Source organism: Trichomycterus rosablanca, chromosome 16, assembly GCF_030014385.1.
Source record: "Trichomycterus rosablanca isolate fTriRos1 chromosome 16, fTriRos1.hap1, whole genome shotgun sequence".
NCBI lineage: Eukaryota > Metazoa > Chordata > Actinopteri > Siluriformes > Trichomycteridae > Trichomycterus > Trichomycterus rosablanca.
The window spans coordinates 6,726,148-6,743,065 of record NC_086003.1 but is presented as its reverse complement, the minus strand read 5'-3'; the positions used below and the strand labels follow the sequence as shown (position 1 = coordinate 6,743,065).

Sequence of the window (16,918 nt, the reverse complement as noted above, 5' to 3'; positions counted from 1 at the left end):
GTTTTACAGTATTTCTGATTTGATCGTCCTCTACAAAACATAATACCCACGCTGCATTGCAAAATTATTAATTAACCTCCAACTTACTACAGAACAATCCATATACTGTTCGTGTTGCCAAATCCACTCAGATTCATTTATTTTTTCTCTTTGATTTTACGCGCACAAACTTTGATCTCTCGCTATTTGTTGACGTGCATTTTTGGACATGGTATCATTAAACTTCTCGTCACTCCTCACGTGTGTTTTTGTAAAAAAAAAAAAAAAAAAAAAGGGAGAGCAGAGAAGCTCGTCTTCGATTCCAGTTGGTGATGGATCGTGTAGTGTGAAACCCCCTATCGCCGATCAGTCGTGTAGTGTGAAATATACACCGACTGAAGGACTCCCGAGTGCAAAAGATTCAGCCGTGTAGTGTGAACTGTACAGCGACCTGACGACTTGGAAAGTCGTGTAGTGTGAACTTGGCATAACCCTATGAACAACAGCTAATTGTTGATGTATTCAAAAACCCAGCTCTGGTGTGCTAGCATATTTTAACCGCTGCGCCACCTAAGCGGCCCCTAATTCCCCAGACTTGAACCCAATTGAGCGTCTGTGTGACCACCTCGATTGCTCTATGCACTGTAGTCAGCATGGCTCCAGATACCTGTGACAACCTGCCAGGACCTTATTGAGTCACTCCCACCCCGTCTAGCTGCTGTCCACGCTGGTACTCCGGGATATTAGCTGGTGGTTATAATGTGACTCGACAGTCTATGTAAAAATGGTGCTAGCCCGTACTGAATATTCGTTTCTCTTTGTTTTCCACGTGCAGACACTACGAGCTGAAGCGCAACGACGACATTGTGGCGTTCTTCAACGACTTCAGCGACCACCTGGCTGAGGAGGCGCTGTGGGAGCTCTCGCTGAAAATCAAACCACGTAACATCACGCGCCGACGCACCGAGCGCGATGAGAAAACTTAGTCCTGGTTCATGCAGTCAAATGCAGTAAATGGATTGAGAAGCTTCTACTAACTGGACATATAGAATCATGGGAATCTTAGACAAGCTCCGGGCTTGTTGATTGACGCAAACCCGTCAATGAACAGAGCGGCAAAACGGCAATATTGACTTCCAAGAAGGGAGGTTCTATATTAATATATACACACAAACACACACACACAGAGGACTTAACCTGTATATTTGCTTGTGTGTGTGTGTGTAAGAGAGAGAGACAGCGCACCGCCAGAAGGGCTTGCTTGTTCTGATTCACTGTGTCTACTGCAACGATGAACACACTAAAGACTCAGCAGACTGGGGTTACCCATAATGCACCACTGGCTGCAGTGAATTCCAGTTTAGTGTGAGGCAACAGGACAGGAGGTAAATGGTCATGTGTTTTCCCCTGTTTGATGAACAGATTGTGACAGATCATCACAGTCTGTCATGTGGCTCCAGGTTGCCAGATAACAGAATTTCAGTGCCAGTTTTTTTTTTTTTTTTTATATTTGACATTTTTTGGGATCATGTGTATGCGATATGCTGTATTATATTAAATGTATGATGATGTAAAGGTGTGTATTATCCACGTATATAAAGAAGAGATTTTTTTTATCTTTAAACAATTTATGCACTAAAAAAAGACTAACAAAAAGCAAAAACTCCAGGACTGACAATACTGTGATTTTTGTTAATAAGTGTGTGTGTGTGTGTGTGTGTGTGTGTGTGTGTGTGTGTGTGCGCGTGCGTGTGTGCATGTGATGTGTGTGGTTGTTTACCTACTCCTGGGATTTTTATTTTGCCTACCGCATATTGTGCTTTACTCTCCAACTCCAATAAACCTGCTCTGACTATGAGTGTGTATGAGTGCGCATGTCAGTTTCCTACATGGTCCAAAGTACAGTGAAGTTTACAACTGTTTTTGTTCATTCATATAAAAATATGGATAAAAATGAACAACAGTTATTAGTAAACTGTCTTTTACAGATATTTGATTGAAACAGTACAAAAAAAGAGATATTAACTGTTGATCGGTTATATATACAGGGGTTGGACAAAATAACTGAAACACCTGGTTTTAGACCACAATAATTTATTAGTATGGTGTAGGGCCTCCTTTTGCGGCCAATACAGCGTCAATTAGTCTTGGAAATGACATATACAAGTCCTGCACAGTGGTCAGAGGGATTTCTTCTTGCAGGATAGTGGCCAGGTCACTACGTGATGCTGGTGGAGGAAAACGTTTCCTGACTCGCTTCTCCAAAACACCCCAAAGTGGCTCAATAATATTTAGATCTGGTGACTGTGCAGGCCATGGGAGATGTTCAACTTCACTTTCATGTTCATCAAACCAATCTTTCACCAGTCTTGCTGTGTGTATTGGTGCATTGTCATCCTGATACACGGCACCGCCATTGGATGCACATGGTCCTCCAGAATGGTTCGGTAGTCCTTGGCAGTGATGCGCCCATCTAGCACAAGTATTGGGCCAAGGGAATGCCATGATATGGCAGCCCAAACCATCACTGATCCACCCCCATGCTTCACTCTGGGCATGCAACAGTCTGGGTGGTATGCTTCTTTGGGGCTTCTCCACACCGTAACTCTCCCGGATGTGGGGAAAACAGTAAAGGTGGACTCATCAGAGAACAATACATGTTTCACATTGTCCACAGCCCAAGATTTGCGCTCCTTGCACTATTGAAACCGACGTTTGGCATTGGCACGAGTGACCAAAGGTTTGGCTATAGCAGCCCGGCCGTGTATATTGACCCTGTGGAGCTCCCGACGGACAGTTCTGGTGGAAACAGGAGAGTTGAGGTGCACATTTAATTCTGCCGTGATTTGGGCAGCCGTGGTTTTATGTTTTTTGGATACAATCCGGGTTAGCACCCGAACATCCCTTTCAGACAGCTTCCTCTTGCGTCCACAGTTAATCCTGTTGGATGTGGTTTGTCCTTCTTGGTGGTATGCTGACATTACCCTGGATACCGTGGCTCTTGATACATCACAAAGACTTGCTGTCTTGGTCACAGATGCGCCAGCAAGACGTGCACCAACAATTTGTCCTCTTTTGAACTCTGGTATGTCACCCATAATGTTGTGTGCATTGCAATATTTTGAGCAAAACTGTGCTCTTACCCTGCTAATTGAACCTTCACACTCTGCTCTTACTGGTGAAATGTGCAATTAATGAAGATTGGCCACCAGACTGGTCCAATTTAGCCATGAAACCTCCCACACTAAAATGACAGGTGTTTCAGTTATTTTGTCCAACCCCTGTATCTGTAAATGTACATTTTTTTCTATTTTATTTATGCATTTTCTCCCATTTTTTTCTCGATTTATTGTAATCAAATTGTCTTCCGCTGCTGGGGATCCCTAATTGCATTGGGAGCCTTTCTTATTCACCCATGCTTCAGCACATGCACCTCTATCCGCCAATCAGGGTCCTCGCACCGCGTTTAAAGACCACACTCACATAGTCCGGTCATCCCGCACTAGCAGACTCTGAAGCCAATTAGAGTCTGCTGCAGGCACTGCTGATTATGCCTGCTAGATGGCACCCAGCTGACCGGTGGCAACATCGAGTTCTAAACTGAATCTCGGAGCTCAGAATTTCGGCACTGGTGTGCTAGCGGAATATCCCGCTGCCCCACCTGGGCGCCACTAATGATGGCTACATTAAGACCATGATATTTACAATAAAAGAATGAATTCAAAATAGATAAGTTGGAGGTGCCCAGGTGGGATGTTCCGCTAGCACACCAGCGCCGAGATTCTGAACTCCTTGGTTCGAAACTCGGTATTGCCACCGGTCAGCTGGGCGTCATCTAGCGGACATAATTGGCAGTGCCTGCAGCAGACATGTGGGGTGGGGTCTTCAAATGCTGTGTAAGGACCCTGATTAGCAGATAGAGACACTAAGACATTTTGAAAAACGCAATAAAAACAACAATCTGTGATTTGTTAATTAACATGAATCTTTATTTAAATGACAAACGTACAAAGAAATGATGGATAAAATGCTTTGACCAAAAAAATAACATGTTCAAATCTGTAAGAAAAAACAGACAATTTCAAATCAATGTACAATAGATCCACATAGAATCTGTGGTTATCAGAGCAGCATGTTAATACTCATAAATACTCTATTATTATTACTACAATGTTATGTATGGGTAAGGCAGCTACATATGACTTCAAAACCTACTTCAGTCATTTCAAATAAACATTTCTATTTTAAAATGGTATAAAGTTTAATGGAAATGTGAATTTAAAATGCTGCGATCAAGTCTGCAAAAAGTGCTTCAAAATCAATCACAATGCAGAAACGGTTCAGAAGGAATAAATAGAATAAAGCAGAACAAGACTTTAATATAAGGTGTCATCAGTCTAGAACTGTAATTCGATCCCAAGGTGGGGCGGTCCAGGTCCTTTCTGTGTGGAGTTTGCATGTTCTCCTCGTGTCTGCGTGGGTTTACCTAATAAACAAACGTCTGAGACAATATGCACAGAATATTCCGCTGCTGGACAAGAGAGCCTGGTTTACAGTTGATATTCCCATTCATCCTTAAGGTGGTTTGTGAGGTCGATGTGTCCGAATCAAGTCTTTTTTGGACCTTGCTTTGTGCATGGCTGTAAACACAGCCCTGCTGAAAGAGAAATGGACCTGTTCCAACCTCTTACCATGTAACTGCTTTTATACACATTTAGCATTGGGTGTCCACATACATTTGAATCATAGTGGGATTACATGTGCGTTAGGTAGGTGCTAGAATTCTGTTCTATTAAAAATGCAAGCTTACCTTGCGACTTCAGTGCACATAGGCTAATTGTCTTTTCTTTAAACCACAGGTTTAGCTTTGGTAGTCCAGATTTACAGTTTAACATCGTCTTGGTGTTTATGTGTACACCACTCTCAAAATAGAACCTTAAAAGTCGAAAGACTCAACAAGCTTAAAAAAAACAAACAAACAGCATTTCCTATTTGTATTCCTAGACTACAGCGTTGTTTATAGTGGTGGGGCAGTGGTAGCCTCTGTTGGGCCCTTGAGCAAGACCCTTTTATTGTATACACCGATGAGGCATAAAATTATGACCACCTTCCTAATATTGTGTTGGTCACCCTTTTGCTGCCAAAACAGCCCTGCAACTGTGATGCACTGTGTATATCAGAGTTTAATAGATGTATCTCTAATATACAAGGGCAGTGATAGCTCAGTGGTTAAGGTACTGGACTAGTAAACAGAAAGTTGCCAGTTCAAGCCCTGCCACCACCAAGTTACCACTGTTGGGTCCCTGAGCAAGGCCCTTAACCTTCAGTTGCTCATTGTGTAAGTCGCTTTGGATAAAAGCGTCTGCTAAATGCTGAAATATATACACTGATTATCGATTTACTGATCTTAATTATAAATTAAAATAAAAAAGCAGTTTCTATAAAACAATGTTTGTAGGATGTGAGGGACATTAATATGTGTTTATAAAAATAGTTTGACATTAATTCATCAAATCATATCAGACTTTAATATATTTATTTATCTTTAATATACATTTATTATAAAATAAATTACAATAAAAAACAAGGGTTTTAGTAGGTGAGGAACATTGATTGTTTGCATATAAGAATGCCAAAAAATATTGAGAAATGTTAGATTTATTCATCTCCAATATGAAATTATCACAGTTTTACTGATTTAAAATTAATACAAAATAAATAAATAAATATATATATACAGTGTATCACAAAAGTGAGTACACCCCTCACATTTCTGCAAATATTTCATATCTTTTCATGGGACAACACTATAGACATGAAACTTGGATATAACTTAAGAGTAGTCAGTGTACAGCTTGTATAGCAGTGTAGATTTACTGTCTTCTGAAAATAACTCAACACACAGCCATTAATGTCTAAATAGCTGGCAACATAAGTGAGTACACCCCACAGTGAACATGTCCAAATTGTGCCCAAATGTGTCGTTGTCCCTCCCTGGTGTCATGTGTCAAGGTCCCAGGTGTAAATGGGGAGCAGGGCTGTTAAATTTGGTGTTTTGGGTACAATTCTCTCATACTGGCCACTGGATATTCAACATGGCACCTCATGGCAAAGAACTCTCTGAGGATGTGAGAAATCGAATTGTTGCTCTCCACAAAGATGGCCTGGGCTATAAGAAGATTGCTAACACCCTGAAACTGAGCTACAGCATGGTGGCCAAGGTCATACAGCGGTTTTCCAGGACAGGTTCCACTCGGAACAGGCTTCGCCAGGGTCGACCAAAGAAGTCGAGTCCACGTGTTCGGCGTCATATCCAGAGGTTGGCTTTAAAAAATAGACACATGAGTGCTGCCAGCATTGCTGCAGAGGTTGAAGACGTGGGAGGTCAGCCTGTCAGTGCTCAGACCATACGCCACACACTGCATCAACTCGGTCTGCATGGTCGTCATCCCAGAAGGAAGCTGACGCACAAGAAAGCCAGCAAACAGTTTGCTGAAAACAAGCACTCCAAGAACATGGATTACTGGAATGCCCTGTGGTCTGACGAGACCAAGATAAACTTGTTTGGCTCAGATGGTGTCCAGCATGTGTGGCGGCGCCCTGGTGAGAAGTACCAAGACAACTGTATCTTGCCTACAGTCAAGCATGGTGGTGGTAGCATCATGGTCTTGGGCTGCATGAGTGTTGCTGGCACTGGGGAGCTGCAGTTCATTGAGGGAAACATGAATTCCAACATGTACTGTGACATTCTGAAACAGAGCATGATCCCCTCCCTTCGAAAACTGGGCCTCATGGCAGTTTTCCAACAGGATAACGACCCCAAACACAACCTCCAAGATGACAACTGCCTTGCTGAGGAAGCTGAAGGTAAAGGTGATGGACTAAACCCAATTGAGCACCTGTGGCGCATCCTCAAGTGGAAGGTGGAGGAGTTCAAGGTGTCTAACATCCACCAGCTCCGTGATGTCATCATGGAGGAGTGGAAGAGGATTCCAGTAGCAACCTGTGCAGCTCTGGTGAATTCCATGCCCAGGAGGGTTAAGGCAGTGCTGGATAATAATGGTGGTCACACAAAATATTGACACTTTGGGCACAATTTGGACATGTTCACTGTGGGGTGTACTCACTTATGTTGCCAGCTATTTAGACATTAATGGCTGTGTGTTGAGTTATTTTCAGAAGACAGTAAATCTACACTGCTATACAAGTTGTACACTGACTACTCTAAGTTATATCCAAGTTTCATGTCTATAGTGTTGTCCCATGAAAAGATATAATAAAATATTTGCAGAAATGTGAGGGGTGTACTCACTTTTGTGATACACTGTATATATATATATATACATATAGTTTGTAGTAGATGGGAAACATTGATGTGTTTGTATAAAAATAGTTTGACATTAATTCTTCAATACATTACAAGACTTTAATGGACTTTTATGACGCGTTGGCTGAAGTGAGGGCTCGATCAGCGGTTTCATTTAAATTTTTCTTTAAATGTAACATTTACATGTAATCTTAAAATTATTATAAAATATTTTTTGTAGTATGTAGTCTTAAACTAACTTTACTGCAGTCCCAATCCGACAGCGACAGCGCATGGGCGGAGCCACCGCGACTGCGTCATTTTTGGCGTGCGCCCTCGCGCCAGTTGCGATTTGTTATGTATAAACTTAGCTTTACACAGAGCTCACAAAAAACAAAAACTGTAAGTACAACAACTGTTTACTCTTTTATTCGTGTTTTAGGTGCTTAATGGCTTCTTAAAGTTTGGTTGGTTGGTGAAAATTAAAAACGAACGAAACAAACAAACGTGTAATTAAAGGGTGAGAGCGCGCGCGCCAGTATAATGACTCAACCGTCAAATTCCAAATTGTCCCTCAGTTAGCTTAGCATAGTCTCCATCTTCCCTTTATTATTTATAATGCTTTATAATTCACTAGTCCGTTCGTTATACATTCGTTCAAAATGGACTCACGGGTTGAGAATGCTGTGTAGAATGGAAGGAAAGAAGGAATTTTTATGGCGCCACATCAATGTCAAAACTAGCGCGCACAACTTTTAACACTGCAGTACTGAGAATGATCCACCACCTAAATAATACCTGACCATTGAAGAACAGCATGAAAGGGGGCTCACAAAGCATGCAGTCAGTCAGTCAGTAATTGTAGAACTACAAAGTGCTTCTATATGGTAAGTGGAGCTGATAAAATGGACAGTGAGTGTAGAAACAAGGAGGTGGTTTTAATGTTATGGCTGCCCCCTCCCCAAATCCCGGTAATACCGTATACCACGGTATTTCCTGAAGACGGTATGACGGTATGAAAATCGGCAATACCGCCCGACCCTACCCAGGACCTGCTTACTGTGAGGCGACCCACTTAGCCACTGTGCCTCCCAGGTAGTCCGGGTCTTTTCTGTGTGGAGTTTGCATGTACTTCCCATGTCTTCATGGGTCCAAAGAGCAACTGAGGTGAATTGGAGATACAACTGAACTGATGAATCTTGTGTAACCAGTAACTACCTGTCCTGTCATGAATGTAACCGAAGTGTGTAAAACATGACGTTAAAATCCCAATAAAATAAATAAACTAACATTCAAATGTTTTGAACAGACTATGATTGCTTGGTTTTGTTATTTTGTTTATTTTGTTTCCGCTGTGTTTCAGATCTGGTGTTGTACTGTGAAGCTTTTTTAACTACCTACAGAACCTTCATCACTCCAGAAGACCTCATCAAAAAATTACATTACAGATATCCTTTACTCTGTTTGATCGACAAGAGTTGAGTCTTTTTGCATCGACGCTTGTCCATCTGTGTGCATGTGCTCTTATTTTAGCGTGTTATCTCTTTAACCCTGCTACACATACACCAGTTTCTGCCACAGTCCAGACACGTTTAAGAAGCGGGTCAGTAAAAACACTTTCTTCGTGCTCGTGCGGGTGGTGGACGAGCTCTGGTGAGTTTTCACGTCTGCACAACACAGTTGGTCAATCAAAGCATGCACATCATTTTCACAAAGGGTCTGTCCGAAAACCCTGGATCCTAGCGGTAGTGGGTTGGCGTAATTAATGCTGTGTTGCCAGAGCGCCCATGTTTCAGTACAGTTTATTACAATACAGAGATATGTTATTACAGTGGTACCTCTAGATACGAGTTTAATTCGTTCCAGAGCCGAGCTCGTAAGTAGAGCAGCTCGTATCTCGAACTAATTTTCCCCATTTAAAATAAAGGAAATAGAATTAATCCGTTCCAGCCCTCTGACAAGTCCCCAAAATATCTTAAATTGTGAAAAAATATACGTTTTTAATGAAGAAAAACACATGTATAAACATATAAAACATAACAAAATAAATAAATAAAAGAAAAATGTATTAAAAAACCAGTAAGAAAAATGTGTAAAATACGGTACTGTAATCTTACCTTGGCGACAGATGAGCGCGGCTGAGGAGAGAGAGGGAGGGAGGAAGAGATACCTTTCTTACACTTTAAACAAAACTTGGGACCCATGAAAAGAACGGGATGAGGGGATGCTAGAGGATTGTGGGCCCGAGGGTTGGGAAAGTAAGGGGTTCATGTTTTGAAAACACATTGCATTATGGGTATTGTATTGCATGTTGTTGTAGTCGCTGTGTAGCCGGGGGCAGCACGTTAAACTTTCTCCTCTCGCTCCTTAACACCGTTTATGTTTATTTTCTTTTATTTAACACGGCCACTCAGTTTCATTTTCGGTGTTATACCCAAACTGTTATAATAACACTTCGTTACAGGTAGTCCTGTTTTGGTGAAAATGAACTAAAAGTTGGGTATTACCCCAGAACGGGTGGAAAGCAAAACACCGTTCTGGCCCAGGAGCTAACAGGTGAAACAGCTCCCCTGAGTCGTCACGACCACGGTCGAGAGACATAAATCAGAAAAAGGTAACACTAGTAGTAGTACAGTAGTAGGGAAATTCCTTTGAAACGGCTTCCTTGTGTCTACGCGCAAACTAGCGGTAGCGTCCCCGAAGCTCCAGCCCGGCTCGTATCTTGGATCTGGGCTCGTATCTAGAGCAGAAATTTTGTCCGAGCCTCGGCTCGGATCTCGAAAAGCTCGTATGTGGTGCAGCTCGTATCTAGAGGTACCACTGTATATCTACAGGGGTTGGACAATGAAACTGAAACACCTGTCATTTTAGTGTGGGAGGTTTCATGGCTAAATTGGACCAGTCTGGTGGCCAATCTTCATTAATTGCACATTGCACCAGTAAGAGCAGAGTGTGAAGGTTCAATTAGCAGGGTAAGAGCACAGTTTTGCTCAAAATATTGCAATGCACACAACATTATGGGTGACATACCAGAGTTCAAAAGAGGACAAATTGTTGGTGCACGTCTTGCTGGCGCATCTGTGATCAAGACAGCAAGTCTTTGTGATGTATCAAGAGCCACGGTATCCAGGGTAATGTCAGCATACCACCAAGAAGGACAAACCACATCCAACAGGATTAACTGTGGACGCAAGAGGAAGCTGTCTGAAAGGGATGTTCGGGTGCTAACCCGGATTGTATCCAAAAAACATAAAAGCACGGCTGCCCAAATCACGGCAGAATTAAATGTGCACCTCAACTCTCCTGTTTCCACCAGAACTGTCCGTCGGGAGCTCCACAGGGTCAATATACACGGCCGGGCTGCTATAGCCAAACCTTTGGTCACTCGTGCCGATGCCAAACGTCGGTTTCAATGGTGCAAGGAGCGCAAATCTTGGGCTGTGGACAATGTGAAACATGTATTGTTCTCTGATGAGTCCACCTTTACTGTTTTCCCCACATCCGGGAGAGTTACGGTGTGGAGAAGCCCCAAAGAAGCGTACCACCCAGACTGTTGCATGCCCAGAGTGAAGCATGGGGGTGGATCAGTGATGGTTTGGGCTGCCATATCATGGCATTCCCTTGGCCCAATACTTGTGCTAGATGGGCGCGTCACTGCCAAGGACTACCGAACCATTCTGGAGGACCATGTGCATCCAATGGCGGTGCCGTGTATCAGGATGACAATGCACCAATACACACAGCAAGACTGGTGAAAGATTGGTTTGATGAACATGAAAGTGAAGTTGAACATCTCCCATGGCCTGCACAGTCACCAGATCTAAATATTATTGAGCCACTTTGGGGTGTTTTGGAGAAGCGAGTCAGGAAACGTTTTCCTCCACCAGCATCACGTAGTGACCTGGCCACTATCCTGCAAGAAGAATGGCTTAAAATCCCTCTGACCACTGTGCAGGACTTGTATATGACGAATTGACGCTGTATTGGCCGCAAAAGGAGGCCCTACACCATACTAATAAATTATTGTGGTCTAAAACCAGGTGTTTCAGTTATTTTGTCCAACCCCTGTACATGTACCGTATGGCCAAATGTATGTGAATACCCTTCAGGAGCCCATCCCAGCCCCTCAATGCGGAAAAGGCACACAACACCACCCTGGCGCCCCAGTCCACCACAGGGCAGACACATACACCCACAGGGCAATTCAGTGTCTCCAATTAACTTGACTGCATGTTTTTGGACTCTCGGACCGCCCCACCTGGGGATTGAACCCAGGACCTTCTTTCTGTGAGGCGACAGTGCTACCCACTGAGCCACCGTTCCACCCTCAGGTGTTTCAGCCACACCCTTTGCTAACAGTTATAAAATCAATACTATGAAATTAATTAAATGCTTGCAGTTTTGTGGCAACACTATTATATGGGCAGCATGGTGGCTCGGTGCGTAGCACTGTCATCTCACAGCAAGAAGGTCCTGGGTTCAATTCCCAGATGGAGCAGTCTGGGTCCTATCTGCGTGGAGTTTGCATGTTCTCCCTGTGTCCCTGAGTATTTCCTCCGGATACTCGGGTTTCCTCCTTTGTCTGTGTAAAACATGTTAGAATCTTAGTAAAATAAATAAACCCTATTAAAGAAATGGGCACAAATTCCAACAGACAAAAGAATCAACTCCGTTTGTATAATATTCATGGTTTTGGAAAAGGATGTCCAGCAAGCTCATGGTCAGGTGTCCTCATACTTGTGGCTCTACAGTGTGTCAGTATGCTTCTGTTTCTGGCACTTATAGTTGATTTGGACTCTTTCAGTGTGGTGGAGCTGACGGAGGACATCATACGACAGCTGATGGATCTGGTCTTCCGCTTAGTGTGTAACAGTGAGCTGAGTCTGGCTCGCGTCCTCCGGAAGAACATTCTGGATAAAGTGGAGCAAAAGAGGCTGCTGCAGCACACACACATCCTCCAACCACTCGCTGCACGTGGGGTCTCCGCCAGGTACACACACACACCCCAACCACTCGCTGCATGCGGGGACTCCGCCAGGTACACACACACACACCCCAACCACTCGCTGCACGTGGGGTCTCCGCCAGGTACACACACACACACACCCCAACCACTCGCTGCACGTGGGGACTCCACCAGGTACACACACACACACCCCAACCACTCGCTGCACGTGGGGTCTCCGCCAGGTACACACACACACACCCCAACCACTCGCTGCACGTGGGGTCTCCGCCAGGTACACACACACACACCCCAACCACTCGCTGCACGTGGGGACTCCACCAGGTACACACACACACACCCCAACCACTCGCTGCACGTGGGGTCTCCGCCAGGTACACACACACACCCCAACCACTCGCTGCACGTGGGGTCTCCGCCAGGTACACACACACACCCCAACCACTCGCTGCATGCGGGGACTCCACCAGGTACACACACACACACACACACACACACACACACCCCAACCACTCGCTGCACGTGGGGTCTCCGCCAGGTACACACACACACCCCAACCACTCGCTGCATGCGGGGACTCCACCAGGTACACACACACACACACACACACACACACACCCCAACCACTCGCTGCACGTGGGGTCTCCGCCAGGTACACACACACACACACACACACCCCAACCACTCACTGCATGCGGGGACTCCACCAGGTACACACACACACACACACACACCCCAACCACTCACTGCATGCGGGGACTCCACCAGGTACACACACACACACACACACACACACACACCCCAACCACTCACTGCATGCGGGGACTCCACCAGGTACACACACACACACACACACACACACACACCCCAACCACTCGCTGCACGTGGGGTCTCCGCCAGGTACACACACACACACACACACACCCCAACCACTCACTGCATGCGGGGACTCCACCAGGTACACACACACACACACACACACACACACACCCCAACCACTCACTGCATGCGGGGACTCCACCAGGTACACACACACACACACACACACACACACACCCCAACCACTCGCTGCATGCGGGGACTCCACCAGGTACACACACACACACACACACACACACACACACACACCCCAACCACTCACTGCATGCGGGGACTCCACCAGGTACACACACACACACACACACACACACACACCCCAACCACTCACTGCATGCGGGGACTCCACCAGGTACACACACACACACACACACACCCCAACCACTCGCTGCATGCGGGGACTCCACCAGGTACACACACACACACACACACACACCCCAACCACTCGCTGCATGCGGGGACTCCACCAGGTACACACACACACACACACACACACACACACCCCAACCACTCACTGCATGCGGGGACTCCACCAGGTACACACACACACACACACACACACACCCCAACCACTCACTGCATGCGGGGACTCCACCAGGTACACACACACACACACACACACCCCAACCACTCGCTGCATGCGGGGACTCCACCAGGTACACACACACACACACACACACACCCCAACCACTCGCTGCATGCGGGGACTCCACCAGGTACACACACACACACACACACACACCCCAACCACTCGCTGCATGCGGGGACTCCACCAGGTACACACACACACACACACACACACCCCAACCACTCGCTGCATGCGGGGACTCCACCAGGTACACACACACACACACACACACACCCCAACCACTCGCTGCATGCGGGGACTCCGCCAGGTACACACACACACACCCCCAACCACTCGCTGCATGCGGGGACTCCGCCAGGTACACACACACACACCCCCCCAACCACTCGCTGCATGCGGGGACTCCACCAGGTACACACACACACACCCCCAACCACTCGCTGCATGCGGGGACTCCGCCAGGTACACACACACACACCCCCCCAACCACTCGCTGCATGCGGGGACTCCGCCAGGTACACACACACACACCCTCCAACCACTCGCTGCATGCGGGGACTCCGCCAGGTACACACACACACACCCCCAACCACTCGCTGCATGCGGGGACTCCACCAGGTACACACACACACACCCCCAACCACTCGCTGCATGCGGGGACTCCGCCAGGTACACACACACACACACCCTCCAACCACTCGCTGCATGCGGGGACTCCGCCAGGTACACACACACACACCCTCCAACCACTCGCTGCATGCGGGGACTCCACCAGGTACACACACACACACCCTCCAACCACTCGCTGCATGCGGGGACTCCACCAGGTACACACACACACACCCCCAACCACTCGCTGCATGCGGGGACTCCGCCAGGTACACACACACACACACACACACCCCCAACCACTCGCTGCATGCGGGGACTCCACCAGGTACACACACACACACCCCCAACCACTCGCTGCATGCGGGGACTCCGCCAGGTACACACACACACACCCCCAACCACTCGCTGCATGCGGGGACTCCACCAGGTACACACACACACACCCCCAACCACTCGCTGCATGCGGGGACTCCACCAGGTACACACACACACACCCTCCAACCACTCGCTGCATGCGGGGACTCCGCCAGGTACACACACACACACCCCCAACCACTCGCTGCATGCGGGGACTCCACCAGGTACACACACACACACCCCCAACCACTCGCTGCATGCGGGGACTCCGCCAGGTACACACACACACACCCTCCAACCACTCGCTGCATGCGGGGACTCCACCAGGTACACACACACACACCCCCAACCACTCGCTGCATGCGGGGACTCCACCAGGTACACACACACACACCCTCCAACCACTCGCTGCATGCGGGGACTCCGCCAGGTACACACACACACACCCCCAACCACTCGCTGCATGCGGGGACTCCACCAGGTACACACACACACACCCCCAACCACTCGCTGCATGCAGGGACTCCACCAGGTACTGACTGCTAGCAGTTGTCTTATGTCTTATTTAGTTGTTATTATTATTATTATTATTTAGTTGTTGTTGTTGTTGTTATTATTATTATATTTATTATTATTATTTAGTGTATTATTTAGTTAACTCAGTTGTTTCTCTGTTTTTAGACCAGGAACGCTGCATGATTTTCGTAGCCATGAAATTGCTGATCAACTCACACTTCTGGATGCTGAGCTCTTTTACAAAATTGAGGTACACAAACAAGTGTGTGTGTTTGTTTGTGTTTGTCTGTGTCTATGAATTTGTAACATATTACACCTATACACCTTTAAGCTCCCATGTGTACCCCGACCTCTTCACATCCGCATCTAGGTCACGGCGCCAGCTGTTTCTTGGCCTGCCCCTCTTCCTTTTCCCTTGTGGATTCCAGAAGAGGGCCTGTCTTGTTATATTTGATGCAGGTTTGCGAAGGGTATGGCCGACCCACCTCCATCTTCTTTGGAGGATTTCTTCTTCTACGGGCTGCTGCCCTGTTTGATGCCACAGCTCCAGGTTGTTAATAGTAATTGGCCAGTATATTCTTAGGATCCGCCTGAGGCAGGTATTTATAAATGTCTGGATTTTACTCATGGTGTTGACTGTTGTCCTCCAGGTCTCCGCGCCATACAGCAGTATAGGCTTCACCATAGAGTTAAAAATCCTGATTTTGATGTTGCGTGGCAGTTCAGACGATCCCCATACATTCCTCAGCTGGTGGAAAGCTGCCCTTGCCTTTCCAATCCGTACCTTTACATCGGCATCGGTCCCACCCATTTTGTCCACTACACTTCCAAGAAACGTGAAACTCTCCACTTCCTCTAGTGCTTCTCCCTCTAGCCTGATAGGGGTTATGTTGTTATTGTTAATTTTGAGGATCTTGCTCTTCCCTTTGTGTATATTGAGGCCAAGACGTACTGAGTGAGTTGCTATGGTTGTGGTTTTCTCCTGCATTTGTTGGTGAGTGTGGGAAAAAAGTGCCAGGTCATCAGCAAATTCTAGGTCCTCCAGTTGCAACCAAGGTGTACACATGGGGACAACTGGAAAAGATGGCCCAGAATCGCGATGACTGGAGAGCACTTGTTCGTGGCCTATGCCCAAAGTTGGGTGGTAAGGCGTAAGAAGAAGACACCTTTAAGCTATGTCTACAGTACAGTTTAAATTTTTAAGTAAACAGCTACAGACTGTAGCTCATCTTTTTGTCACCCTGGCATTTATTTCAATGAGACAAACTTTTGTTTTGAATGAACACATTCCAACACACCATAAGAATGCCTTTTTTATTTTTTTTAATGCAACTATCTCCTGGTTAATCTACTTCTGATGTTTAAGGTCTTCTTCAGGAGGAACGGGGTCAGTCTGCTTGCTGATTAAGGGTGACGTTTCTCTGATGAAGGACGATCTCCTAGAAACAGGAAGATGTAGAAATTAGTGTGACATAATAATCAATAATCAAAATACGTGTAGGAATGAGTGTGAGTGCTTAACGTTAACGTACCGGTCTTCACATCAGCCATGTTCGACTGAACTTTGGATTTCTAATAATTATAAAAGAGCAGAGAATTATATACAGATCACAGCTGGTGTGTAAATGTGTGTGCTTATTTTAATATAATATAAATATAAAGATTAATATATTACCTTCAGGGTCATCTTTAATTTAATGGTTTTTAGGAAGCTGAA

The 16,918-nt window shown here is 46.0% G+C and overlaps 2 protein-coding genes across 6 annotated transcripts in view; both read left to right on the top strand.

Annotated features, from left to right (window-relative positions):
• Positions 1-8,730, top strand: part of rapgef1b (Rap guanine nucleotide exchange factor (GEF) 1b) — a 77,387-nt gene extending 68,657 nt beyond the window's left edge. For 4 of the 5 annotated variants that reach the window (XM_063011460.1, XM_063011459.1, XM_063011458.1 and 1 more), the window contains one exon: positions 815-1,834. In XM_063011460.1, the coding sequence (XP_062867530.1) occupies positions 815-965 (151 nt within the window). In that variant the 3' untranslated portion in view covers positions 966-1,834. Of the gene's footprint in view, positions 1-814; positions 1,835-8,648 lie in introns of those variants that run through there. The other variant, XR_010015000.1, reaches the window with a different exon arrangement.
• Positions 8,731-8,851: 121 nt separating this feature from the next.
• Positions 8,852-16,814, top strand: LOC134330365 (rap guanine nucleotide exchange factor 1-like). Its single transcript, XM_063011462.1, has 4 exons — positions 8,852-8,938; positions 12,090-12,275; positions 15,367-15,451; positions 16,568-16,814. The coding sequence occupies exons 2-4, from the start codon at positions 12,127-12,129 to the stop codon at positions 16,607-16,609; spliced, it is 276 nt and encodes a 91-aa protein (XP_062867532.1). The 5' UTR covers positions 8,852-8,938; positions 12,090-12,126; the 3' UTR covers positions 16,610-16,814.
• The last annotated feature ends 104 nt before the right edge of the window (positions 16,815-16,918 follow it).

Excerpts from the sequence above, each read along its gene's own strand:
- LOC134330365 (XM_063011462.1), top strand. The coding sequence starts at position 12,127 with ATGGATCTGGTCTTCCGCTTAGTGTGTAACAGTGAGCTGAGTCTGGCT. Across the intron at positions 12,276-15,366 it reads GCACGTGGGGTCTCCGCCAG|ACCAGGAACGCTGCATGATT; the intron begins GTACACACACAC and ends CTCTGTTTTTAG. Across the intron at positions 15,452-16,567 it reads AGCTCTTTTACAAAATTGAG|GTCTTCTTCAGGAGGAACGG; the intron begins GTACACAAACAA and ends CTGATGTTTAAG.